At 48.7% G+C, this 26,012-nt stretch overlaps 1 protein-coding gene across 1 annotated transcript; it reads left to right on the forward strand.

Annotated features, from left to right (window-relative positions):
• On the forward strand, positions 1 to 26,007 carry UFD1 (ubiquitin recognition factor in ER associated degradation 1). Its single transcript, XM_032311079.1, has 12 exons — positions 1 to 136; positions 3,922 to 4,054; positions 4,433 to 4,465; positions 7,334 to 7,455; positions 10,615 to 10,745; positions 13,061 to 13,133; positions 17,860 to 17,928; positions 18,759 to 18,824; positions 19,065 to 19,112; positions 19,880 to 19,968; positions 21,273 to 21,354; positions 25,884 to 26,007. The coding sequence occupies exons 1-12, from the start codon at positions 134 to 136 to the stop codon at positions 25,956 to 25,958; spliced, it is 924 nt and encodes a 307-aa protein (XP_032166970.1). The 5' UTR covers positions 1 to 133; the 3' UTR covers positions 25,959 to 26,007.
• The last annotated feature ends 5 nt before the right edge of the window (positions 26,008 to 26,012 follow it).

Below are 26,012 nucleotides of genomic sequence, written 5' to 3' on the forward strand. Positions count from 1 at the left end.
GCACTTCCGGTGGGCCTCCCAGGGCGTCCGAGCGGAAGCGGCGGCAGTGGCTGCTGCGAGCAGAGAGGGTCGGCGGGCTCTCATCATAACGTTCTCTGGGCGAAGCGGCATCTTCGAGGCAGGGGTGTCCATCATGGTGAGCGCGGCCTGGCGGGGGCTGGGAGCTGGGGCTGGACTGGAGCCAGGGGCCGAGGCAGAGTCCCGCAGGGCTGACAGGACGGCCGCGGAGATGCCGAGTCACCCCGGCCGGGCAAGAGCCGGACCCTTGACCACGAACGGCCTTGGCTCATCTTCGTTGGTCCCGGGCACAGTTCGAATTTCCTCTCAGTTGGGCTTAAACTCTTTTAGGATGAAAAGGAATTTTCTACGTTTGGGTCCACCCATGGGTCTCACAAGTGCTAGGCATGTAACAGGTTTCCATAACACCAAATTAATGGAAAAGTTGCTGGGGGTGAGGAGCCGAGTCGGGGGACCCCCCAGGGAGAATGCTTGGGGGCCATTTCCATGGGCGGGAACACTCAGCCCTTGCCCCAGTTCTCCTCCAGCGCGGTACTTCTGGGTCATGCCTCGGTTATAATGACGCCTTTGGCTATTTAAGCGATTCAGTAAAGATAACTGTAGTAGCTAGTTTTTGCTGGCGCTCTTTCTTTTACAGTTTTTAACACCCACAGTCCCTTATTACTCCTCATCCCATTTAATCCCTACAGTGCCTTTGGAGGTAAGGATGATTATCATCATTTTAACCGTGAAAACACCCAAGGTTTAAAAAAGTAGTTTAGATCAGGGAAGTGGGAGTGGAAATTTGAAGCCAAGTGTGTCTGGCCGCAAGATTAGTCTTGTTGCCATCGTATGGCATTGCCTCAATGTCACTTGTTTATTTTAGCGAAAAGAAGTAATGGTTATTAGGTTTTATCCGAAGTATGTCATTGTTGAATCATGCTTCCATTCTCAAGTTCATCCACTTAAACACGTTGAATACCTGAGAGGTCTAGGCCATATGCTAGGTATTGGGATTATAAAGGAAAGTCCTAAAGGAAAGTAGGACTTGAGGTTGGGAGCAGCAGGGAGGGGCAGAAGGTCAGGTTCATGGGTGGATTGAAGGCAAGTTGTTAGGGGTGTTAAATACTTTGTGGGGCTTTTCTAATTTAAGAAGGAATGAAAGCAAAGAGAAAAAATGGCTTAGATGGGGTGGTGTAGTGAAAGGCTACGGGAATCCCCCACTGGTCTGGTCTGCCTTCACATTTGTTACACTTCTGGCCAAGACTGTGGAACAGAGTTGTGCTTAAAAGAAGAGATAAACCCTTGAAAACTACTATGCTAAAGCTCCCAGGGATTGAAGAGCCATTTGAAATTCTAAGCAGGAATACCGTGTTTGTATTTCAGGAAGATCACAGATTCATCTTGCTAATTTTGGAATTGCTAGTAATAGACCTTATCAGTAGATGGCTTTCCCTCTATTTAATATGTATTTGGAATCCAGTCAAGAAATAGTTGTTCAGGGGTGCCTCGGCTTAGTGGGTTAAAGCCTCTGCCTTCAGCTCAGGTCATGATCTCAGGGTCCTGGGATGAAGCCCCACATCGGGAATCCCTGCTCAGCAGGGGGCCTGCTTCCCCCTCTCTCTCTGCCTGCTTCTCTAACTACTTGTGATCTCTCTCAAATAAATAAATAAAATATTTTTTTAAAAAAGGGAAATAGTTGTTCATTATGAGATGTTTTTTAAAACTTGTAAAAAACACGTAAGTTTACCATCAACTATTTTTAAGCATAGATTCTGTAATGTTAAGTATATTCACATTGTTGTGTATATTGGATGTCCAGAATTTTTTAATCCTGTAAAACCGAAACTCTGTACCCATTAAACAACAATTCCCACATTTTCCCCTCACCTGTTCCCTGGCAACCAACATTTTACTTTTTGTCTCTATAAATTTGACAACTCTAGGGATCTCATATAAATGAAATCAAATAGTATTTGTCTTTTTGTGACTGGTTTTTTTCACTGAGCATAATGTCCTCAAGTTTCATCCATGTTGTAATATGTGATAAGATTTTCCTCCCTTTTAAAGGCTGAATAATATTCCATTGTGTGTGGGTAGACCACTTTTTTTTTTTTTAAGAATTTATTTATTTGACAGAGAGAGATCACAAGTAGGCAGAGAGGAGGAAGCAGGCTCCCCACTGAGCAGAGATCCCGATGCAGGACTCGATCCCAGGACCCTGAGATCATGACCTGAGCCAAAGGCAGGGTCCAGGTGCCCCTAGACCACATTTTTTTAGCCTTTCATCTGTTGATGGGCACTTGGATTGTTTCCACCTCTTAGCTACTAGTAATAGTGTTGCTATGAATATTTGAACATGAGATAAATATCTTTTCAAGAGCCTGCTTTCAGTTGTTTTGGATATGTACCCTGTTGTGTAATTTTACATTAGTGGGGGTTGGGAGGAGGGACATCATGGTAATGGCAATACTTTGAGAAGACTCCAGATTGCTGTATAACACGTTTTCTAAACCTCACCTTAATCCACATGTTAAGACCTGGGATAGTACCTTTTTGGTGGCGCTATGCCTTGAGTTTACTTATTAACATGACGGTGTACCACAGTGTTACAACATGAGAGCACCTTGAAGGGGCACCAGACCAAACCCTGGGCAAAGCAGGGAAGGTTCCTGGAGCAAGGAAAGGATGGTCATGGAAGCCAGGGGAAGGAGTGCAAACACCTCATGCCTGTTCTTCCTCTTGTCTGGAATGCTGTTTCCTGTTTTTGTTTTTGTTTTTGTTTGTTTTTGCCTGGCTCCCTCCTGGCATTCAAGTCTCTGCAGAGTCCCTTCCTGACCACCCACTTAAAATAGCATTCCCAGGGGCGCCTGGGTGGCTCAGTCCGTTGAGCCACTGCCTTTGGCTCAGGTCATGATCCCAAGGTCCCGGGATCGAGTCCCACATCGGGCTCCAAGCTCCATGGGGAGTCTGCTTCTCCCTCTGATCTCCTCCCCTCTCATGCTTGCTCTCTCTATCTCTCTCAAATAAATAAATAAAATATTTTTTTAAAAAAATAGCATTCCCAAGCACCTGGGTGGCTCATTCGGTTAAGCATCCACCTTCAGGTCTGAGTCCCATGTTGGGCTCCCTGCTCCATGGGCAGTCTGCTCCTCCCTCCCTCTTTCCTCCCTCCAGCTAGTGCTCTGCTCTCTCCCTCACTCTCTCAAAGAAATAAATAAAATCTTAAAAAAAAAAAAATAGCATTCCCAGGAGCTCTCTGTCCCTTACCCCGTCTTGCCCTCAGAGCATTGATCAGCACCAGACACAGCAGGCATTTTCTCTTGTTTCCTTTGTCTTAAATGCCAGCTCCTACAGGGTGGATGTTGTACCTGTTTTGTCAATGAGCAAACAGCCTAGACTGATGTTCTGCTAGTGATTAGATTAGAGCCTAGCAGATAGTGGGCACTCAAATTTTAAAAAATAGATTTTTTTTTTTAATTGTTGAGGAGGGAAAGTGTTCCAGTTGGAGGAACCAGGTGTGGCAGGTGTAGGAGATTGTGGACCATAGTAACGAGTCCCTGAGGTACATGTGAGGGCTGGCCTGGATCCTTGGGTGAGGGGCGAGAGACTGAGAAAGGTTAATGACAGGCCTGACGTGGCCAATTGTATATTTTAATAAGATTGAACCTTATAAAAGCAGTGGAATCGAGACGGGAGGGATGAGATTGGGCAGGGCTGAATGTGTAGAAACAGATCTGAGATTCCCATCTTCCGGGGAAGTAAGTGCTTCCAGCAGACTTCTGTGCTCCATCAGGATTTTGGTGCATCTTGTTCTTCTAGAACATTCGGCGGTATTAACTGCCCTGACTTGTTTGGGCTTTTGACATGAAGAAATGTACCTTTGTTCTGTTCTAACTGCAACGTCTCTTTCCTTCCTTGTAGTTCTCCTTCAACATGTTTGACCACCCGATTCCCCGGGTCTTCCAGAACCGCTTCTCCACACAGTACCGCTGCTTCTCCGTGTCCATGCTTGCAGGGCCTAATGACAGGTCAGATGTGGAGAAAGGAGGGAAGAGTATGTGCTCGTTTTTATTTTGAATAGTAACCTTTCCTGCCCTCAACCTGCAGTGCTTATAGTCTTCAGTAGCCCTTGTTTTGCATGTGTAACCAGAAGCTAGTTACAGCGATACTCTTACTTGCCCTAGACTTGCTAAGGGGGCCTAGGGTGGGAGGGAGAGTCCTAATTATGATTAGATTTATGGCTAATAGCTATTGGGTTCCCCACCATGAATTACAGCGAGTAAAATTCTTCATGAAAGACCATGATGAAATGCTGGCTACCTCACAAGTATCATATAGTATGTTTTAAAGATATGAGAGAAACTAAATTTTGGCTTTTGTTCTGCCTTTTTAATTTTATTTTCTTAATGTTTTTAAAATATTCTTTCCACAGTAATTATGCCGCCCTCAGCTCTCGATCAACTCAGTAAGTATTTTCTCCATGGCTGGGGAATCGAGGTTGTTTAAGTGTGTACATCAGAAACTTGGCACATGCTCTTCAGTATGTCCGGACATAGGCGACCTTCGTCATTTCTGGTTGGGAATTGTCCGTGGAGGGCGCACGCTGGACCAGAGAGCTGGGCCTGCAGATGCCCTGGCAAGGCGGTGGCCAGCTGTGCAAGGGCCAGCAAGTACTCAATTCTAGGTCCCTCCCCTGTGAAGGGGGTTCTACTCTTGTGAAATACTCCACTCCCCCCACAACACACATATACACCTTATTCGGATCCCATCAGGACTAAAGGAAAGTTTGAGCACCAGTGCTTTTTTCCCACCCTGCTGAGGCATCATCCTGATGCTGCTGGCTGGGTTCACTAGGTTTTTTCCTAAAGGAGGCAGTGGGCTCCCAGGAGGGTGCTGTGCAGCAGACTTCTCATCTCTCCCCCAGCTCCAGGCCCGAATTCCTAGCCCTGTCTGCTCCTTTGCATTGAAAAGCACATAAAAAACTGAACTTTTGTCTGCTGCCACTCTCATCCGGTCCTTTCTCTCATAGCAGGAGTGAGAAAGTCCCATGGGTGTGAGAGCGGCTATACTTCCTCTTTCCTCAACCCTTCATCTTGTGAGAACAACCCATGGAGACCTCAAGCCCCCCAGCCATGGGCGCAGTCAGTTCCTTTTGAGATTCAGTGGTGTTTTTGGTGTGAATTTCTCTTATCTGAGGCAGGAGACGGTGGAGGCCACCAGAGGGCAGGTCCACACTCAGTGTCTGGTATAGTGGTTGGGGGGGCAGCACCATTGAGAAGGGGTGTGGGTCTGGTGCATTCCAGCTTGGGCTTTGCACCTGGCCTATAGACTAGTGACTTGGCCTCTGAACTTCAGTATTCTCATCTTTAAACAGGGACACACAGCAGCCACCTGTCAAAGCTTCTGTATGGCAAGAGTTCCTCCTCCCAAGAGGGTGCCCAGTGGGAGGTGTGTAAATAGCCCAAGCCCATGTGACACCAGTCAAGGCTGGAGGTCGCCTTTAGCCGGCAGAGCTAAATCAGTGCTGGCAGCGGCAGTGGCCACACCCGGCGGAGGCCTGTAATTCTGGCCTCTGCACAGCCAAGGGGTTAACAGACCCATGGGGTTCATAGCCCCATCACAGAAATGGAAACAAGGTCCCCCAGAGAGCCTGCCTTTCCATTTGAGCTGAGCCAGGCACTGAGTGCCAGGTGTGACCCTTGGTACAGGTGTCTGAGAAGAGACTCGGATTGGGACAGGGGGCTTAGATCAGCGTTGGGATCTCTTAAGTCATGGAAGAAATTTTGTACAAACGAAATCTTACAGAGAGTCTTCATTTATAAAAGGGTCACTGCTCAGTTTGGAGGAGGTGAGATGGGCAGAGGGCTCAGGAGCCCCAACGCACTTCTCTAAATCAGAAAATGTGGTGTAAAAACCTGAGGAGCACAGGGGTTTCTTCCAACCACAAGAATCTTGGCTCCTTCGCTGGAGCCTGATCTGCTTCACAACCCTGACTGACCACTGTTCTGCTTCACAACTCCGCAGCTGACAGGTGCACTGGGAACAGAAGCCCTGGCCTCTGGGCTCTTGGCCACTGTACTCCAGCCTCCAAGTCACCCTTGGTGATGCAAGAATACCCATGCCCACTGCTGCCGCTTCTGGAGGCTCTTCTCCCCCATCTCTGGCTTCCTGCCCAAGCTTCTTACTTGATCTGCATCACCATAATTTTCAGGGAGATCCCAGGTGGAGTCTGCCATACCTCCTGCCACTGAATGGAGTTTTTGTGGCCACATCTGCTTAAGCTGACAGGCTAAAGTGAGCTTCGGTGGTTAAGCCTCAGACCTGGGCCGGCAGCCTGGGTTGAATTCCAGTGCTGTCGCTCCTGGGCTTCTTGCTGACTGGGCATGTTAGTTCCCCATAGATAAAAGGAGTAACGGTCATTCATACCTCACTGGTCTGGAAAGAGTAAGCGAGAGCCTGGAACGTAGCAAACACTTGTTACTTGTCACTGCATCAGTCTGTGCCAGACCCATCCCCAGATCCCTGACTCTTTTGGGTGTCCTGCTTCACACTGCCTCCCCCTCCTGCCCTCTTGGGTTTGCCTGCCTCTGGCTGTCCGTGCAGCCTGGTCTCCGGACCACTAGAGCAAGGGCACATACTATGTCATGACCTTGCTGAGAGCACACTTTGACGAATGCTCCCACCCAGCCTAGTGCCTGGCCCAACCTCCCTCTCCTCCTGACCACACTCACCCCGGTCTCACCTGATGGCCAGCCATTCACAAACTGCATGGGCTCCCCTTCTTCCATGCCTTTGTTCAGGCTGCTTCCTCTCTGGCCTTCCCTCCCCAGCTGGTCTGTGCAGGACTCACCTGGAGACCTGACTGCAGGAGTGCTGACTCCCCCATGCCACCCTTCCCACTGCACTGCAGCATCTCGGTGCACGTGTTTCTTTCCTACCCACCTTTCTAAGTAGAAACCTCTGCAGGTGGGGTTTTTGTCCAACATGTTGGACAATTATTAACAATTAATTAATCGGCAATTAAATTATTTACGAACACATGAGTTACCATATTACTTTTTAAAGTTGGGATTTCTGAAAACCTCAAGCGTAAGCCAGTACTGTGTCCCCAGGTGACCAAACCTTCCTGCGCTCTGGGCCAGGTGACGTGCATGGGAGGAGTGTGGGCAGGCACCCAGGGGCCTGAGCGCCTTGTGGGTCTGCCTGCTCTGGGCAACTAGGCCCTGTGGAGCCATGAGGGGCACCCAGGGAGGCTGATTTTCAGAGGAGCACCTTTGGGGAGTAGAACTTCTCCCTCATAGAAGCTGTGCCTCAGCCTCTCTCTCCTTTTCAGGCCGACTCAACATTACCTACCCCATGCTGTTCAAACTGACCAACAAGAACTCCGACCGCATGACGCACTGCGGTGTGCTGGAGTTCGTGGCGGACGAGGGCATCTGCTACCTCCCGCATTGGGTGAGTGGGCCGTGCTGGTCTCTGAGAATCTATGGCCTGTCTCAGGATTGGGGCCCCATAGGAGGGCAGCCCTCAGTGTGTGTCAGGACTACAAGGATGGGATGCAGAGCAAGGCTTTGTGTGCTGAGGGGTGGTCTTTTCTTTGACAGTTGATCTGCCGATAGCCCAGAAACCTTAGCCATGCTCTTTACCTGCCATTTCCTGTGTAAGGCTTTTGTAAAAATAATAGAGCAGGAGTGTTTTTGAAGTGGTCTGAGTACCGAGTTCTACGTTTTAATACATCTGCTCCCACTTCTACTAATTTCTCCCCAGTTCTGTCACGTGTGGGTATGTACACGCTCGTGTGCTTCCATGCTGTCTGTAACTGAGTCCTTCCAGAGCACATCAGTTCCTTGCCATAGAAACAAAGCCTCTCTTTTTTGCCTTTAGACTTTCTCTTGAGCCTGGGTTCTTCCTGAGTGCCAGGCCTGGCCAGCCCCCTCCCTACCAGGAACCCTACGCTCCCATCTCACTTGCTGCCTTACCTCTCCTATGTTGTTTTCCTAGCCTCAGTCCCCCAAGGAGCTCTTACTCATGCCTTAAAGCCCAGACTCAACTTGCTTCCCTGTTCACTTGCTCTCCCAGCACTTGCCACTCAAAACCTTGCCTTATTGTCCTGTGGGTTTACAGGTGCTCCTCATGGGCATGAGACCTTGTCCTACTCATCAGATAGAGTGCTGTAGGTGGCTGAAGTGTTGGGCACTGACAACTTCCCCAGGTCATTCTCCATCCTCAGAGCCCCTTTGTGACTCTTATGAAGAGGTAAAAGAGGAGACAGTAACCCAGGGAAAACCATACAGATACAGCGTTTGGGTGGCCCCTTGTCCAGGTTCTCAGACCGTTTTGGATCAGAAAACTGGTCGGATCACTTTTGTTGAGGAATTTTGTATCCCCTGGGAGGCTTCTTTAGATAACGTGGACCTGCTTCTATCTGGGCTGGTCTTCCAGCTCTTGGCCAGCATGGGTGGTTGGCCTGGGGTTTCCCAGCTACTGCTGGGATCAGAGCTAGCCTGAGGATCTTTCCACCTTCAGTGGGTATGTGAACAGGGGCCTTCTGTTAGCTGCTTGGTGGCCTCCATCCCACCTGGAGCTCCCAGGTTTCTTGAGGGCAAGTCAGCCTGGAACAGACTTTCTTCTAGCACCTGAGGCCTCATCTATTAGCCTAGACCAAGATCCTGCCCAGGACACAGGGAACGTGTGGATGGATGCCTACCGCAAGGTGCCTGTCATACTGCCTGTGCCCCATGGTGACCAGTGCCTTCCAGCGGCTTGTGCACACAAGGAGCAGGCCAGCCCTGGAGCAAGCCTCCTCCCTGCTGTCGGGGTCTTCCATCAACTACTTCCCCCCTGCAAAAGTCCTGTCTGAGCCTGCTGATTCAACCACCAGCAGGGCACCCAGGCTCCTGCCTTTCCTCCTTAAGCTGCCAATGGCTGTGTCCTTCCTCCAGCCTTTGGTTAACCTCTGTCTTCAGTGGCAGATTTCCCTGTGAGCTTGGGCTGCAACAGAATGACTGCCAGTCCTTATAGCACTTCCCAGGAAAACGTCCCTCTCCAGGGTCACCAAATGTCCCAGTTACCAGGTCTGTTGCCTCTCCAGCCTGGTGAGCACCCTTCCAACGAGAGTTTGTGGAAACCTCAGCAGGCTCGTCTGCGGGGCCCTACTCATTCTCCAGCTTTGCTCATGACCTCTGCCCACCTTGGCCCTGGCCTTCCTTCCTCTTATGTACATCTTGTCCTTGGACCTTTAGAGTCTTCTCCTCTAACTACCTCTGTGGAGCCTCTGTGGTCAGCAGTGCTGTTTGACAGTGCCATCTGTGTTAAGTGTTCTTGAGGGGGTATGATGCCCAGGACCAGCTCCAGGGCAGCCCAGTGTGGGATGGGGCTGGGAAGTGGGGCAGTGACTGAGGAACCAAGGTCAACTGACCTGATCACTGTTGAAGCCAGGGGTGGGTGTGTAGATGCTGGCTCATGCAGTTCTGCATTTTCTTTTATTTATTTATTTTTAATCTACAACCCACTTTGGGGCTCGAACTTACAACCCGTGGATCAGAGAGTCTCATGCCCTACTGACTGAGCAAGCGAGACACCCTCCCCATTTTCTGCTTTTATATGTTTGAAGTTCTCTGTAAGAAACTCTAAGGGGCGCCTGGGTGACTTAGTCGGTTAGGAGGTCAACTCTTGGTTTCAGCTCAGGTCATGATCTCAGGGTTGTAGGATTGAGCCCCACGTCAGGCTCTGTGCTCACACACAGCCTGCTTGAGATTCTCTCTCCCTTTCCCCTTGCCCTTACCCCTGCTCAAACTCATATGTGCAAACGCGTTCTCTCTCTCTCTCAAATAAATCTTGGGGAAAAAAAACCCTCTAAGATAAGAAAAGCAAAAAAAGTATTCCAAGACATGCAGGGTTTCTCATTTCTGGCCTACCCTCATTGACCCCCCAAGTGTCAGCCTGGTTGTGGTGTCTTGATTTCCTGCCCATCAGGTACTCACAGGCCTATGTTCTTCTCTCTCTACCTTGTTTCTCAGCCAGAATCCACCACACAGGACAATTACATAGAGGTGTGGGGTTGACTTGTCAGTTTTATATGACCCCCTGTAGCAGATGTCTCTAAGGACTGGTCACTACCTTGTGCCCTAGCTAGGGGGCCATTCCATGTGAGGTGAGCCCACTGGGTGTCATCACTGTCCTGCCTCCATTGCAGCTGTTTACCGCAAGGCCTTATAAGCTGGGTCTGGGATAGCTCAAGGAGTAGGGGCGGTGAGCTTCCATGGGGAAACACTTTGCTTGTAAGAGACCTAACACTGGTAGCTGTCCCTTCCAGTGGACCATCTTTTTTCAGAGGCTGGCAGAGACACCCATACTGCCAGCGGCAGCCTCCTGGTAGCACCCCAAGACCTTCCTTTCATGTCCTTGACTTGTGTCCTGGCTTGCTTTGTCCTCTTTCCTAATGTCAAATTACGGTTAAATTACCTGTCCTCAAGTCCTCATCTCAGACTCCTCTTCCAGCAACCCAAGAACGAGGCCGTCTGAATGTCGGACTTGGGCCTGCTGTACATGTGGTTAGATGGCGCTGATGCTGGCCATTTCCAAGAGCCTCATATAGCTTTCTTCTTCCTTCAGATGATGCAGAATTTGCTGTTGGAAGAAGGGGGCTTGGTTCAGGTGGAGAGTGTCAACCTTCAAGTGGCCACGTACTCCAAATTCCAGCCTCAGAGCCCTGACTTCCTGGACATCACCAACCCCAAAGCAGTGTATCCTTTTGTTCTTCTGGACAAAGGAGGGTTGTGTCGGCAGTCTTTAACAGCGAGCTTTTTGATGACCATGTGCCGGCTTTGAGGACCACAAATTCGTTTGTGATTGAAGTTGTGGTTTGAGAAGAAGGGTATTTGGCCAGCATGTCCACCCTGGCCTTGCCCTGGACAGTTGTGCCAGGAGCTCTACGGGCGGGCCTCTTCCAGACACTTCTTTGAGGGCAAAATGGAGCCCTTTCCTCCAGGTGGACTAGGGTACCTGGCACAAAGCTCATTGTGCTGTGGTGGAAGGAGGCTGGCTGTTCTCCCTCCAGGCCCTACCCCAGTGGGCCCCCGGTGCCCCACCTCAGCCATGAGCACTTCTCGGCCTTACCTTTTACCCTGGGTTAGCACTTTGCACTCCAAACCAGTGGGGAACATTGACAGAGTACATTTTCTGTCAGCAAGAAGAAAGAAAAGATTATAGGTTTTAGTGGTTTTTGGTATAGTCTCTGAATGTAAGCCAGACATGTGTGTTGCTAATGAAAGGAGTAACCGGTGTGGGCAAGGAGCATGCTGTGAGTCCTCTATGGTCTAGACCTCTGGCTTAGAGGCCCCGCCTTGGCTTATTCACATCATGTTACAGAGCGGTCACTCCGTTGCCTGTTTTTAAAAGGCTTGAAAAAAAAAACACAATTTAACAATACAGATAGGTAGACAGTTTTTTAAAAAAAGTCTCTTTCCACCGTCTCCCCCCGGTTGCACATCCCCATCACCAGCCCAAACCCAGGAGCGAGCCTGCTGCTGGCCATGTCCTGGATGTGGGTGCACTGTGTTGTCTTCTGCTGACCGTGTCTGTGACAAGCCTGTCAAGTCCCCTATGACAGGGACCTGGACATGGTGGGGGTCTGGGGAGCTGTGCTCACTGGCACTCACTGTTGAATGCTTCCGGACTTACAGGCAGGATGACATCCTGTGGCAAGATCTGCTTGCCCGGGTCCCTCAGAGTTCCACCTTGGATGTACTCACCTGCCTAGCAGGGCCCGGAAGTGTCTGCCTCCGTGACTGCAGCCCCTTATGGTTTTTCTCTGGTTTTCATGTGTGTTTCGATACAGACTTACCACATGGTTTTCAGAGGCTCTTTCTAGAGCCTCATGGTTGACTTTTTTAGCCCGTAGGGAAAGAGTGTCCCCTTTGTCAGCTGAGAGGCAGTGTGGTGCTCCCTAGGCTGGCTGACAGGATAAAGACACTCATAGTAAAAGCCAGACTCAGCCCAGAGGCCGAGGGCACACAGAGCTGTGAGGCAGAGGCCAGTTCTGCCCCTAGAGGCCCGGAGGGCTGGCTGTGACAGCTCAGTGCCTCTCGCCTCACCGGGGGAGTTAGGGCAGGGCACCCCAACAGCGTGGCATTTTATGCAAGGGGACAAAGACAGTATGCACAGAATACCCTTTACACAAAGCTGTTCTCATCTTGGAAGGCTGTCTGAGTAAGAAACAGGGTGAGAGGAAGAGTAGGGATTCTAGTCAGGCTGAATCTTGTACCCTCTGTGAGACTCTGAGAGCCTCACATGCTGTCCCATGTCCCAATGCTGGGTTCTGGAACCACAGTGTATGTGTGACCATTCTGTTTAAAATAATCCTCCGAATTGATGAGGATGACGTGGTAAAAATATTCCGTGTGAATAGGCATTACTCCCTCGCCTGGGCATTTGGATTATTCAGTTTCTAAGACATTATTATTAATTATTATTAGAAAAAAAGTTTATAGGTTACTTTTTCCTTCCTAATTTTTATTATTTTTTTAGTTTTCCTCTTTAAACATACCCCTAAGGTTGGGTTACCACCCAAAAGATAGAAACAACAAAAGTGTCAGAGAACATTTTTGATTTTTGAGGGGGCCTGTTTATCATACACTCTTTTTTTCTTTTAAGATCAACTTGTTCAGGTATAGTTTACATACAATAAAATGCACAGTTTGATGGGTTGACGAATGGGAACACTTGTATATCTGGAACGTTTCCGTCTTTCCAAGAGGTCCTCTGTGCCCTTGCCTGCCCATCCTCACCCGACCTCCAGCCCTGGGAACTTCCCACTGCCTCCTGGCCCTCAGAGAGCTGCCTTTCTCGAGGGAACACTTTGTGGCAGGTTCTTTCCCTCAGTGGCATTTGCGAGATTCATCCGTGCTAGGAGCTTACCCTTCCATAATTATTACTGAGTCATATCCCACTGTCGGTGTGGTAGAAATTAATGACGGTGATTATCTAAACCTCTCACGGAACTTGTTTCAGATTTGAGGTACCCGTGTTGCCATGTTACCTTGACAGTGTGTGTCTGCAGATTAGAGAACGCCTTGAGAAACTTTGCCTGTCTGACCACGGGGGACGTGATTGCCATCAACTACAATGAGAAGGTGAGTGTCTCCACCATGGGGCCAGCAGGGCCTGGCGTCCCAGTCAGCAGAGGTCACAGCCGGTGAGGACCAATAGTGTCCATTCTGGAGTTTGAATGGGGGTTCTTTTTAAGCAGAGTATGCCTGGCTTTTATCATGATGGTTGCCTGCTCTTTGTTTGTTTAAGTCCCCATGAGTTCATGTTTAGAGTCCTGTAGTAATTCATTCATCAGCTCTGTTTGATTGATTTGATTGAGAATTGATGTATTGCGTTTTCAGGTGCCTGAGCTTCACGTTATTAGTTATATGTCTGCGTCCCATGATGCCAACAGTGTTGATTGTGTCTCTGTTAGGAAGCTCTTCACTGCACCCATAATCTGAGCTAATCCCTTTGCTGGTCTGAGGACACAGAAACAAAGCAGCCTGGGTCCTCGTCCTTGTGATTTGAGGAGCTGGCCCTACAACGTGCCCCAGGTCCTGTGGGGCACGGGAAAAGCAGAGCCTGGCTCTGCCTACGGACAGTGTCGCCTGAGGTCACCTCTCCTTCTCGTGGGACCACATGTCCTCTTCCTCTTGTTTTCTTCAGCTCTGGTTTTCCCTTGGAAGCTCCCCTGGGACATGAATCTTTTGGGTCTGAATACCATATATGTTCGTCTGTGATTCAGTGCTTCCTAGCTCTCTAGATCTAGACAATGTCGCCATAAAGTAAAATGCTGTCTCTCGTCCTCCCGTTTCTCATTTGTATCCTGTATAAGTGACACAAAATTCAAGACGCTATCCACTTCCCCATTATCTGTGGCAACAGGTGGAGGAGAGCTGTCATAGTTGGCAAGCCTGCCCCTTCCTCATCTTGCCACAGGCATGGAGCACAGCCGTGTGGACACCCTCACCCGCTGTGACAGTGGATGGTGACCCTCGTGGAGTTGCTGCCAGAGCAGACCTCCTGGTGCTCGAGAGAGAGCACAGCCCCTGCTAGGCTTTGCCCAGGGCCAGCTCCCTGCCCCTTCACACACTCTCCCGTCCCGTCAGGGACTCAGGCTCTCACAACCGAGAACAGGTGCCCGTGGTCAGCTGCTTGCTCCCTCCATGTCAATGTAGGGATCCAGAGTGTTCTCAGTTTCCTTCTGTTTGAGACATCCGTTGCTGAAAATCCTTATTTTTCAGTTTTGTGGGTTTTGAATCACACTTTGATGTTTTCTCGTAAACTAAAAAATAATCTTGTTCCCTTTAGCTAGTGGGGAACAATTTAGGTGCTTTCTACCTTAACTGAATACTTGAAGCTTTCATAATTAATTATGGGCCGCTTTAATGTAAACATTCTTAATATGAAGGTAGTAATGCTAAATATAATCCGAATTGATGATAAAGGAGAATACTGAAATTTTTGCAGGAAGAGGGAAGGTGAGTGGCATAGAAATGAAATGCTTGTTTGGACCTCTACTTTTGGAAGTAGGGAAGGGCCTTTCTGATAAAACCCAATTTACTTTAAGATAAAGTCTAGATTGTGACTGTCTTCTTGGTCTTGCTTAGAACATAGGAGGTTTTTAAGAATCTCTCTCAGTGTTGTCCTGTGTGCAGATGGCCATGCCAGTGCGTCAGTGAGCTATCAGAACTGGAGGCTTTCACATTAAAGTAAGGCCTTTAAAGGGGCTTAAACAGATCCAGAGATGGATGTTGTCCTCATCCCAGGAGAAGGAACCCAGATACTAGTTAAACCCTCAGGATTACTGTAGATGGAGCAAGCAAACAGGAGTTCATAATAAAACCACCAGATTCCCAAGCAGAGACAAGAAAAGCAGACATAGACCCTTAGCGAAATCAGTATTGGCATTTTCGTTTTTTGTTGTCTTTTGTGGGTTTTGTAGTTTTTTGGGAAGATTTTATTTATCTGAGGGAGATCATGAACTGGGAAGGGGTGAAAGGGCAGAGGGAAAGGGAGAACCCACTGAGCAGAGAGCCAGATACGGGGCTCGATCCCAGGACCCTGAGATCATGACCTGAGCCAAAGGCAGACGCTTAACCAACTGAGCCACTCAGGCGACCCAGTATTGGCATGTTCAGATGCAAACATCAAGTAATTACGTATAAAATGTTCAAAGAAATTTTGGTAAATGGAATCATAAAATTTAGCAATCAGCAAAAGACTACCAAAAATAACTAGGCACATTTGAAAAAACAGTCAAAGAGTTAAATAACAGCTGATAGAGAATTCATGAAGGCCTTAGAATTCTACACAGAGAGTCAAAGCCATGAGCGCAGGGGAAACTAGGGTACTGGGGATCCTGAGAAGTCACACGTACTCAGTGAAAATGCCAGCAGGAGAGGACGGAGGAGTGTCGCTGTTGTGAAGAGGCAGTAAGGGAAATTGCTTTAGAGCTGGCCTTCACCCCACATTTACAGGGAGTATAGTGTATATCCCATAGGGTGAGTTGCAGACACCGAATAGGATATGGAGAGGTAGGCAGAGAGAAGGTACTTAAAAAGAATGGTAGCTATTATAGCCTAAAATAACAGAAAACAGTTGGCCCTTGCAGAATATGGGGTTAGGCCACCCAGCCCCGCACAGTGAAAAATATGTGTATAACTTCACACTCCCCAAAACTTCACTACTAATAGCCTACTGTAGACCGGGAGCCTTACCATAAACAGGAACAGCAAATTAACACACGTAGTGTAGGGTTGTGTGTCATAAACTAGGCTGTTGTAGTAGAGTAAGCCAGAGAAAAGAAAATGTTACTAAGTGTCACAAGTGAGAGAAAACAGGTTTAAGGCACTGGACTGTGAAAACTCCCCGGGTTAAGTGGACCAGTGCAGTTCAAACCCATTGTTCAAGGATCAACTGTATCTCCAAAGGAGGATGGAAAGGAACTGTCACCAGTCATCTTCATCTTTAAAGAATGAAAGCAATATCAAAATAATTCCAGATTAACAAAATCCAAGAGAGTTTATTTACCTGTAGAACTTGAAAAGCATGAGCTTCAGGAGTAAGCAGTATCCTAGAAGGAAAGACCAGTGTGCCAAAAGGAATGGCAAACAAATAAACTAGCAAATATGAAGTAAATTTGGTAAACATCCCACATAAAGCAGAAATAATATTTAACATGTGAACCTGAAACAAGGACATCCCAAATACTGGAAAAGACGAATGAAAGTGTTCTCTATTTGCACTCCAAGAGAATATTCAATCAATAAAAATAATTAGAAGCTCTCTGTACATGTTGAAGGTTTAAAAACAGTTTCAAGTGACTGTTTTAGGGCACCTGGGTGGTTCAGTGGGTTAAAGCCTCTGCCTTCAGCTCAGGTTATGATCCTAGAGTGTCCTGAGATCGAGCCCCCACATTGGGCTCTCTGCTTGGCGGGGAGCCTGCTTCCTCCTCTCTCTGCCTGCCTCTCTGCCTACATATGATCTCTCTCTGTCAAATAAATAAATAAAATCTTTAAAAATAAATAAATAAATAAATAATAAAATGACTGTTTTAGAGGCAGCATGACCACACAAAAAACTAAAAAAAAGTCACAAGAACTTCTCTTTACTGTGTGCAACGTAGTCTAGTGTTTCTATTGTGCTCCTTGCAAGATTTTTCTTTCCCAGCTCTGGTTATGACACAGTTGGCTTTATGGCCCACTAATCAGCTGTGACCTTCAGTTTGAGAGCACGACTGTAACAAAATGAGAACTTGTGGTCCCAGCGTTGATGGATATCTTGGCAGTATTGGTGGTGGTGTAGACGGGATGGCCAAACCGGTGGACCTAGCCCGGGTATTGAGTGGAGAAACTGGGTTATATCCACACAGTGGCACGTATGCCTTGCTGCTTATCTTCAATAAATAATGAGGACACTTTATTTTTTAAAAAGGTTTTATTTATTCAGAGAGAGATCAAGCACGCACAAGCAGTAGGGGAGGGGCAGAGGGAGAAGCAGTCTCCCCTCCGAGCAAGGAGCCGGACCTGGGACTCAATCACTGGACCCTAGGATCATGACCTGAGCCAAAGGCAGATGCTTAACTGGCTGAACCACCCAGGGGCCTCATGAGGAAATTTTAGAAAACAGGCTGGGGACACAAAGCCCTCTCACTTCATTAATGTTTAGGGTTTTTTTTAATGCTGGGACTCTCCAGACTGTTCTTTAGAAAAGCAAGGCATACCCTAGCTAAAAAACCAAAAACAATGCAGGAAAAAGCAGATTCTGCCACTTGAAACTCTTGCCCTTCAGGGCTTTTTTATGTTTGTTACATACTTGAGATCGACTCAGACACACAGCAGTGTGACTGGTCTTTAAACTTCTTTTCCTGTTGGCTGCATAGTATTCCACTGCTGACTTAATTTCTTTATATATGAACAAATAACACTCATTTAACTGATTTATCGGTAGGTATTTTGAGCATGCACTATCATTAGTCATAATGGAGAGAGCTGTCTCAGAATTTTCTCTTGATATGTTTAGCTAATTATTTACTCAGAACAAATTCCTAGACGTGAACTTTCTGGGATAAAGGTTGTATCTTTTGCAATTTGATGCATAACTACCCTGCCTGATTTGAACCACTTATAGGGAACAGCCTCTTTTGAGTGATGGGAAGGCATCCAAGCAGGCAGCCAGCCCCCTCATCACAGCAAGAGGTGGCAGCTGGGGGAGGGTGTCATGGAGGTGAACAGCATGTCCACAGGAGCTAGGCAGGGAGCCGCAGTAATGTGAGTGGGAACAGCCCACGAAACCACGCACCTGATTTTTGTGTTTTGCCCACAGATCTATGAGCTGCGGGTGATGGAGACGAAGCCTGACAAGGCCGTGTCTATCATTGAGTGTGACATGAACGTGAGTACCTCTGCTGCCTGCAGTATGCTTGGGCCAGGGGAAGATGGGCAATCAGTGCCCCACCAGGGTGTCATGCAGCCCCTGGGACTGTGTGTGTGACAGAGGCAGAAGAAGGTGATACCAGAACACTGAGAGGAGGCTGCACACCTGGCGACCTACCTGCAGCCAAGTGAGGTGGCAAAGCTGTAGCTAGTTCTGAGGTGGCCACACCCCAAGGTGGCACTGCAGACATGCCATAGCGTGGATATTTTGGAAAGCCAAGGAAGCTTATTCAGCTTCTGTGTAGGAAGCAGCTACTGGTACCCACAGTAGCCTAATGGGTCTCCAGGGAACGCTGCCGAGCAGGAGGGGACAATCTCAAAAGGTTATATTCTCTCTGGTTCCATTTGTTAGCTACGTTCTTGAAATGAGCAGGACTTTAGAAATGGAAGACATGGTGGTGGTTGCCAGGCATCAGGAGCAGGCCAGGAGAGAGGCAGGTGTGGTTATAATGGGACAACTTGAGGGGTCCCTTTGAGGTCGGAACGATCCAGTGTCTCAACTGTGGCAATGGAGACACTGACCTATACTTGTGATAAAACTGTGAGAACTTAAGTGGGAAATCTGAATGGGAGGGCAGGACAGTGCCACTATTGCCATCCAGGCAGCGATCCTCTGTGATTTTATAAAATGTTACCATTGGGGAAATCTGGGCAAAGTATACAGGGGCAGCTTTCTGTCGCATTGCTACCACATGTGAACCTATGGTTGTCTCAAGTGAAAACACAAATGCTAAGGAAGCCTCAGTGCCCCCATATCTCAAAATTGTACTCTTCCCTTTGGGACCACAGGTGGACTTCGATGCCCCACTGGGCTATAAGGAGCCAGAAAGACAAGTCCAGCATGAGGAGTCTACTGTAAGTCATTTGTCCGGCGTCCCCCCGCAGCCCTGGCACTGTTTGCCCACTTCAGTGATGGGGCTTCTGTGGGAGGGCATCCCGCGCGTGTTGTGGCCACAGACACGTCGTGATTGGCCTCTGCTGATGCTGACACGGCCATGTGCCCTGCTCCCAGAAGACAGCATGTCCCAGCTGTTGGGGGTGCAGGGATAGCAGTAGCAGTGAGAGGCTCATCACCCGTCTTTCTGTCCCTGTCAGGAAGGCGAAGCTGACCACAGCGGCTATGCCGGAGAGCTGGGCTTCCGTGTGAGTACCAGGCCACAGTTTCACTTTCTGTGCTTCCGCCGTGCCTTCTGGGTTCCTCTGCAGGGATGCGGTTTTTGTGCACGCACGTATCTGGTGCTTTCTCGGTGACATGGTCCTTCACATCCACTTTGTCCTGGAATCCTCCAAACAATTCTATAAGGCAGGCCCCAATTTTTCTTCTTTTTGAAGATTTCTAACCTACCAAAAAGTTAAAATAGGACACCCTTCTCTTATATTCACCAGAGGGGACCACATTCTGCTTTATCTCTGAGAACATGACTCTTTGAAGGGAAGTTGTAGCTGATCTCCCAGCACTGTGGCCAGCCAGCCTCCCTGGGAAGCAGGTGGAGATAACCAGGGCTCTGGCACCAGGGTATTGGGAGGTGGCAGAGGAGTCAGGCCTGGAAAGCGGAGCTGAGCTGTGTGTGGCAGCTGCAACAGAGGCCTTAGCCCACCCTTAGGGCACCGAACTGGGTGGTCCTGCAGAGGCTAGGGCCAGAACCTTCAACCTGTCCACAGGTTGAAGCTACTGGCTGCCCGTGTAGGGTGGCTGTGTTTGAGCAGTAGGCTCCTTTCATCTCACAGCAGTCCCCTGAGCGGCTGGTGGAAAGTTCTTGGCCTACCGTACTCCAGCAGCTGGGGAGTGAGGGCTTCAGTCCCTAAGGGTTCTGGGCAACACCTCCCCCATACATCCTGGCAGCAGTCTCTGGCCACAGGTTGTGTGTGTGCTCACCAGCTCTTTCGCACTCTCCTGCTCCCTCATCTAGGCCTTCTCTGGCTCCGGGAATAGACTGGATGGGAAGAAGAAAGGTGTAGAACCCAGCCCCTCCCCAGTCAAGCCTGGAGACATCAAAAGGTGGGTTTTTTGTCATCCTCTAGGGAGACTCTGTGCCAGGTTCCTGGGCTGGGGCTGCCTAACTCAACCTCCGGAGACAAAGCCTGGACCAAGGAGGCTGGTGGTGTGGACGACTGGCCCCTGCCTGCTCTCCTCAGTGGGCCGGAGGACCACCTGAACCCATGTTTCCCCAAGGGGTTTCAGTGGGGAGGAGATCGGTGCCCTGCCTCATCCACCAAGCCTCCGCCCACCTCCAAGTGGTTCCTGATCAGCTTGCCCTGCTGTTTCAGGTCTTTCTGGTTCCTGTTTAGCCATCTCTCTATTTTCCTGTTTTGTGACTTCCAATAATTGATCAAGTCCCATTATGTCAACTTCCCTCGAACAGGAGGCCAGAGCTGCCTTAATGTGTTTTTTGTCATTTGGCTCAGGGACTCTCAGAGCAGGTTTCCTGCTCTGGCGGTTGTCATGGAGGTGGTAGGGATGACATATGTCACCTGTCTACCTCGTGTATTAGAGCAGAAGGAGAATGCTGGGTGTGTGGGTTTTTTGGTGTGTTGTTTTGTTTTTTTAAGATTTTATTTGTTTATTTTGAGAGAGAGAGAACACAAGCTGGGTGGAGAGGGAGAAGCAGGCTCCCCGCTGAACAGAAAGCACAACATGGGGCTCGATCCCAGGACTTTGGGATCGTGACCTGAGCTGAAGGCAGATGCCCGACTCACTGAGCCAGTGAGGCTCCCCTGGAAGTATGGGTTTTTACCCAGTCTCTTTTTTTTTTTTTTTTTAAGATTTTATTTATTTATTTGACAGAGAGAAATCACAAGTAGTCGGAGAGGCAGGCAGAGAGAGAGAGAGGGAAGCAGGCTCCCTGCTGAGCAGAGAGCCCGATGCGGGACTCGATCCCAGGACCCTGAGATCATGACCCAAGCCGAAGGCAGCGGCCTAACCCACTGAGCCACCCAGGCGCCCCTTTACCCAGTCTCTTAAGAGAGCATAAAGAGTTTAATGGGAATATAGCCCTTGCAGGGTCTGTGAGACTAGAGAACAGAGATGGTAAGGGCCCACCAAGCCTCCACAGCAGGCCATGCATGCAACAGGTCCACAGGCCTCTGCCCCAGTTGCCTTCTGGTTACTTCAGAAAGAAGGCTGGGAAGCACCAGAGGGCTGGCCAAGCCCAGAATGGGTACAGTGCTATAGCCCAGAGTGAGTCGCCGGGATAACACTTGCCTCTTTCTGCTTGATTTTCTCTCGATGGTCAGGAACGAACTTCAATTCTTTTCTCCCACAACTAACATTTTTCCATTTTTTTTCCTTCCTTTCCTTCACAGAGGAATTCCCAATTATGAATTTAAACTGGGTAAGATCACTTTCATCAGAAATTCACGTCCACTGGTCAAAAAGGTTGAAGAGGTGAGTTTATTTCACTGGTAATAAGAAGTTTGGTTTGTTAGCGATGACTGGAGAGTTCTTCCCATTCTGAATGAGGCCTCTCATATCCGCCGCCCCCCCCCCCAGCCCCATGCCTGGGGCTCCCCTCTCCCTGGTACCCTGATTGTCCTGTTAAGGCTGTGTTAGGGGTGTGCACAGGCCATAGCTCTGGTGACACCTGGTAGTGGTGATCAGCATCATACCAGCTCACAGAGTTCTGACCCAAGTGTCAAGCCCCATGCTGGTGCTTTGTACTTAACTGTTTAATCCCCAGCACCATCCCTTGAGGTGGCTGCTGTGACTGTCCACATTTTTACAGATTTGAGCATGATGGTATGTGGAGGTGAGGGCTCCCAGGCCACAGAGACAAGCTCCTGACCACTACATGGCCGCTTCTGTGCCACCACCCTCCAGACATGGCCTCCCCTGGCCCAGAAATTCCCTGTTACAGGAAGGGAAGGCTGCAGATTGGGGCAGGTGTTGGCAAAGGGTACGTTCCCAACTTGTGGGCACTTCTTCCGAGTGTTGGAAACCAGCTCAGAAAACCCAACAACACCCTACTGCAGATGCCCCACACCACCCAGCAGCCATGGCCGTTGTGCTATGTATTTCTAGAACACCAACACTTTAGATCCACCACTCTCCTGGTTCCTCTTCTCAAAGGCTCAGTCTCTTGGGCATCTAGGGTAGGCTAGAGGGCATATGTTCTGTGAGCCTATTCAGGATGGGCGGCTAAACAGGACCAGTCACTGGGTAGCCCCTGCCTGCTGGGCCTTCACCAGCCTCTTGACCACTGAACTCTTCCCCTCTACCTGGGGGGTGATTGGGGAACGTCCAGGCTCAGGGGAACAAGTGTGGTCCTCAATGAGACCTCAGCCTCTGATTCCTCCTTGAGTGCCTTTCCAGGCCTTTGCCAGCCACAGGCTGGGGCTTGCTACCTCAGGCCTAGAGGCCTCAGCAGGGGCTTCCTGCAGGCTGACTTGTGACCTGACTGTGGGAGATGAGGGGAAGGGAGACCAAGGCTGGCAGGCATAGCTGGAGCTGTTTAATCCAGAAGTCCAGTCCAGAAGGAATGGACGGCTGATGATGGGATTGAAGGCACACGCTTAGATCTACCCCATCCTGAACCCCCACTAAAGCTGTGGCACAAGGTAATAAGGTAATAAAGACATTGATGAGAAGAGGAGACAACTGCTACAAAACTTTGAAAGCCCCAGAACAAAAAGACAAAGAGATAACAGACCACAAGCCATGGAAGCTGCATCCTGAGCTGCCTGTGGAGAAAGCCAAAAGGCCGATTGGTTTAGATAGTAGAGCCTGAAAAGTACCTCTGGAAATGGGGGGCTAAAGACGGAATGTGTGTCACAAAGAACTTAGAACCGCAGCACTCCTCCCCACCGTGGGGCTGTACCTGCCTGACCCCAGGAGAAGGCTGGAGGCTTATCTTCCGGAAAAGGCATTATGGTAGGTCCCTAGATAGGGGCCATCAACACAGTGGATAGCAGGACAGAATTAAAAGAATGAGTGACAGTTTGCATCCTGAATTGTTGTTGCCCTCGGTGTCCTTCCCTTGCTTGCCTCCCACGCTGGCTACCAGGGTTGCTCATTGCAGTTGGAGGAGTTTTCTCTGGACAGTCTGGCAACCCCCGAGGAATGTCCTAGCCAACTTCCCCAGTGTGGAGACTGCAGTCAGAAAGTTTTTACTTTCTTTTTTTTTAAGAACAACATTTTTTTTTAATTTTAAAGGTTTTTTATTTATTTATTCGACTGACAGAGATCACACGTAGGCAGAGAGGCAGGCAGAGAGAGAGAGAGAGGAGGAAGCAGGCTCCCCGCTGAGCAGAGAGCCCGATGCGGGGCTCGATCCCAGGACCCTGGGATCACGACCTGAGCTGAAGGCAGAGGTTTTAACCCAATGAGCCACCCAGGCGCCCCGAGAAGGTTTTTACTTTCTGAAGAGTTCTGAAAAGAGATTAGAGAAACCAAAGGGTCAGGAAAATAATTTTCCCCAATGCAAGGGCATTAGTTTGCAGCCAGGAGGACCTTCTGAGTGTCCAGCCCATGAATGAAAATAGCCCCCTATCAAGGCAAAGATCTAAAGCTTCCAGAAGGAGAAAAGAGGTTATACCACTGATTAAGAACAGCATCATTTTAGCGCAGGATACAGGAAGCTAGGAGATAATGGAGTAGCTTCTCCAAAATTCTGAGAGGAAACTTTTCCAAAACATTCTGTACCCAGCTCTTACAGGCTGGATTGTGTTCCCCCAAATCCTTTGTTGAAGCTCTGACCCCTAGCACCTCAGTATGTGATCTGTATTTGGAGATAAGGCCTTTACAGAGGCAATTAAGTTAAAATGAGGCCAGTAGAGTGGCCCCTAACCCAGTCTGACTCTTCCTATAAAAAGAAAGTTGAATGTGCAGCGGAAAGACCATGCAAGAACATCACAAGAAGGCAGCCATCTGCAAGCCAAAGAGCAAGGCCTCAGAAGAAACCAGCCCTGTCAGCACCTTGATCTTAGGCTTCCATTCTCCAGAACTATGAAAAACTAAATGTCTCTTGTCTCAGCCGCCCAGTCTGTGGTATTCTGTTACGGCAGCCCTAGCATGGTAATACCAGTCAACCTGTCAGGTAAATTGAGAGGAGAAAAAGCGATCTTCAGCCATGTAGGATCTCACAAAAAGATATTCCTGAAGCACCCTTTTTCAGGAAGTGTTTGGAGGATGTACCCTACTAAAATGAGGGCATAAAGTAGAAATAAGAAAGACCTAGATCCAGGAAACAGGGAGCCCTGAAGCTGTTTGCAGCACCAAGAGGATGGCCAGTCAGGCAGAGCAGCCTTTTGTCCCCACAGAGATACACCTTCAAACAGACACAACCAGTAGGATGCCTGCTGTGATGAAATGTATGCAGAAGAGAGAAATCAGACACAGGGACAGCGGGACAAACAGAAGGCTCTGCAGGAAAGGAAGAATGAATGGCACAGCTATGACTCAGATGTACATGGTCACCACCACATAAAACCGTGTGCAGGCCCTGCCAGCGATGCACTCCTGTGTGGGGGAGGGACAGGGCAGGTGCAGGGCTGTGTATCAGGGAGTACAAAATCCTCTCCTTCCATGGAGAATGCCTCTCACTGACTAACAGTATAAGCTCCTTAAAGGTACCTGCTGTTCTCAGTTGCAAAAAACCAGGCCCTGTTGCTGTTGGTGGGAAAATAGCTTAATAGAATGTTTCTGAGGGCCTGTTAGTGACCGTATTATTGAGAGCCTTAAAAATACGTGCAACACCCCCCCCCAAAAAAAGAAACAAAAAATTTAATTGTGCAGGCCTTTTATGGTAGAATAACACTTCGAAGAAAAAAATCAGAGTTGTGTGCAAACACATGAAGCTGCTCACTGCCGCTTCCAGTCGGCAACAGGAGAAGAATTAGGCACAAACAAGTCAGCTGCAAGAGATTGGGAGCAGGGGACAACAGTCGAAAAGGACTGCTGCCAGGAGCAACTCCACTGTCTCACTTTTTATTGGATAGAAAACAATAGCCAACAGAAGGATCGATGGAGGTCGCACGTTTGTCAAGTCTTGCAGGCAAGCAAGGAGGAGGATAAAGTTTATAGTTAACCAAGCACATTCAAAGGACTCATCTAACAGCGGGCGCTTCTGGGAGGAGAAAGGAGCGATAACGGAAAAAGGAAGCAGGTGGTTTTCGTTCCACCTTGAGCTGACGGGCGTTCCCGGGTGCTCAGCTTTCCTGAAGTAGGCGGCGTTCGGCCCTGGGTGGGCCGGGCATTCCCGGCTACCCAGCTTCTGTGAAGGGGTGGCCTTCCGCCCTGAGCGAGCGGGGCATCCCCAGCTGCCCAGCTTCACGGTGGCATATCGTCCTTCTCCTCAAAGACCCGTTTCCAGTATATGTTTTTCTTAAGGCCATATCTAAATGTGCTTGGCAACTAGTAAAATCCTCCGGGGGTTACAGTTTAAGTAACAAATTGTTCCGAGGGGCAGCAGCACTCACCACAGCAATTTAAAATACCCCAACCTGGAAGTAATATCCAATGATGAAAGCCTTCCTCTCCCGGATGATGGAATTCTCTGTAGCCTTTAGAGCGTACTAGAAAAGAAATTCATCGACTTGAGACTGGGAAAGTATGGGAATAATTTACATAAGCATATATAGTAAAGTGGCCGGAAATATTTTTGAGTGGTGGAGTTATCGATGATTTTTCTTTTGGGGGTGTGTTTTGCATTTTTTACATCTTGAAAATAGCGGTGCTTCTGCAGAAGGATGTACATGCAACCTGAGAATAAAGGATGTGGTCGAGGCATAGTTATAATTCTCTGGTTTCGTTTTTTAATTGAGTAGATTATGATTTCTATTTCAAAGCCATTATTCAAAGTATTATGAATAACAGGGAAGTATGGGACACGGGTGGCTGGCACATGAGTCAACAAAATCAAGTGTTTATTCTAAGCCTCCAAGGAGTTTCTGAAAATAGTATTTTATCTTCACACTCAGGATGAAGCTGGAGGCAGATTCGTCGCTTTCTCTGGAGAAGGACAGTCCTTGCGTAAAAAGGGAAGAAAGCCATAAGTTGGGACTCTTGGCTGACTGGAAAATAAAATAATCAATTGCAACATAATGGCT

Source organism: Mustela erminea, chromosome 13 (genome assembly GCF_009829155.1).
Source record: "Mustela erminea isolate mMusErm1 chromosome 13, mMusErm1.Pri, whole genome shotgun sequence".
Lineage (NCBI taxonomy): Eukaryota > Metazoa > Chordata > Mammalia > Carnivora > Mustelidae > Mustela > Mustela erminea.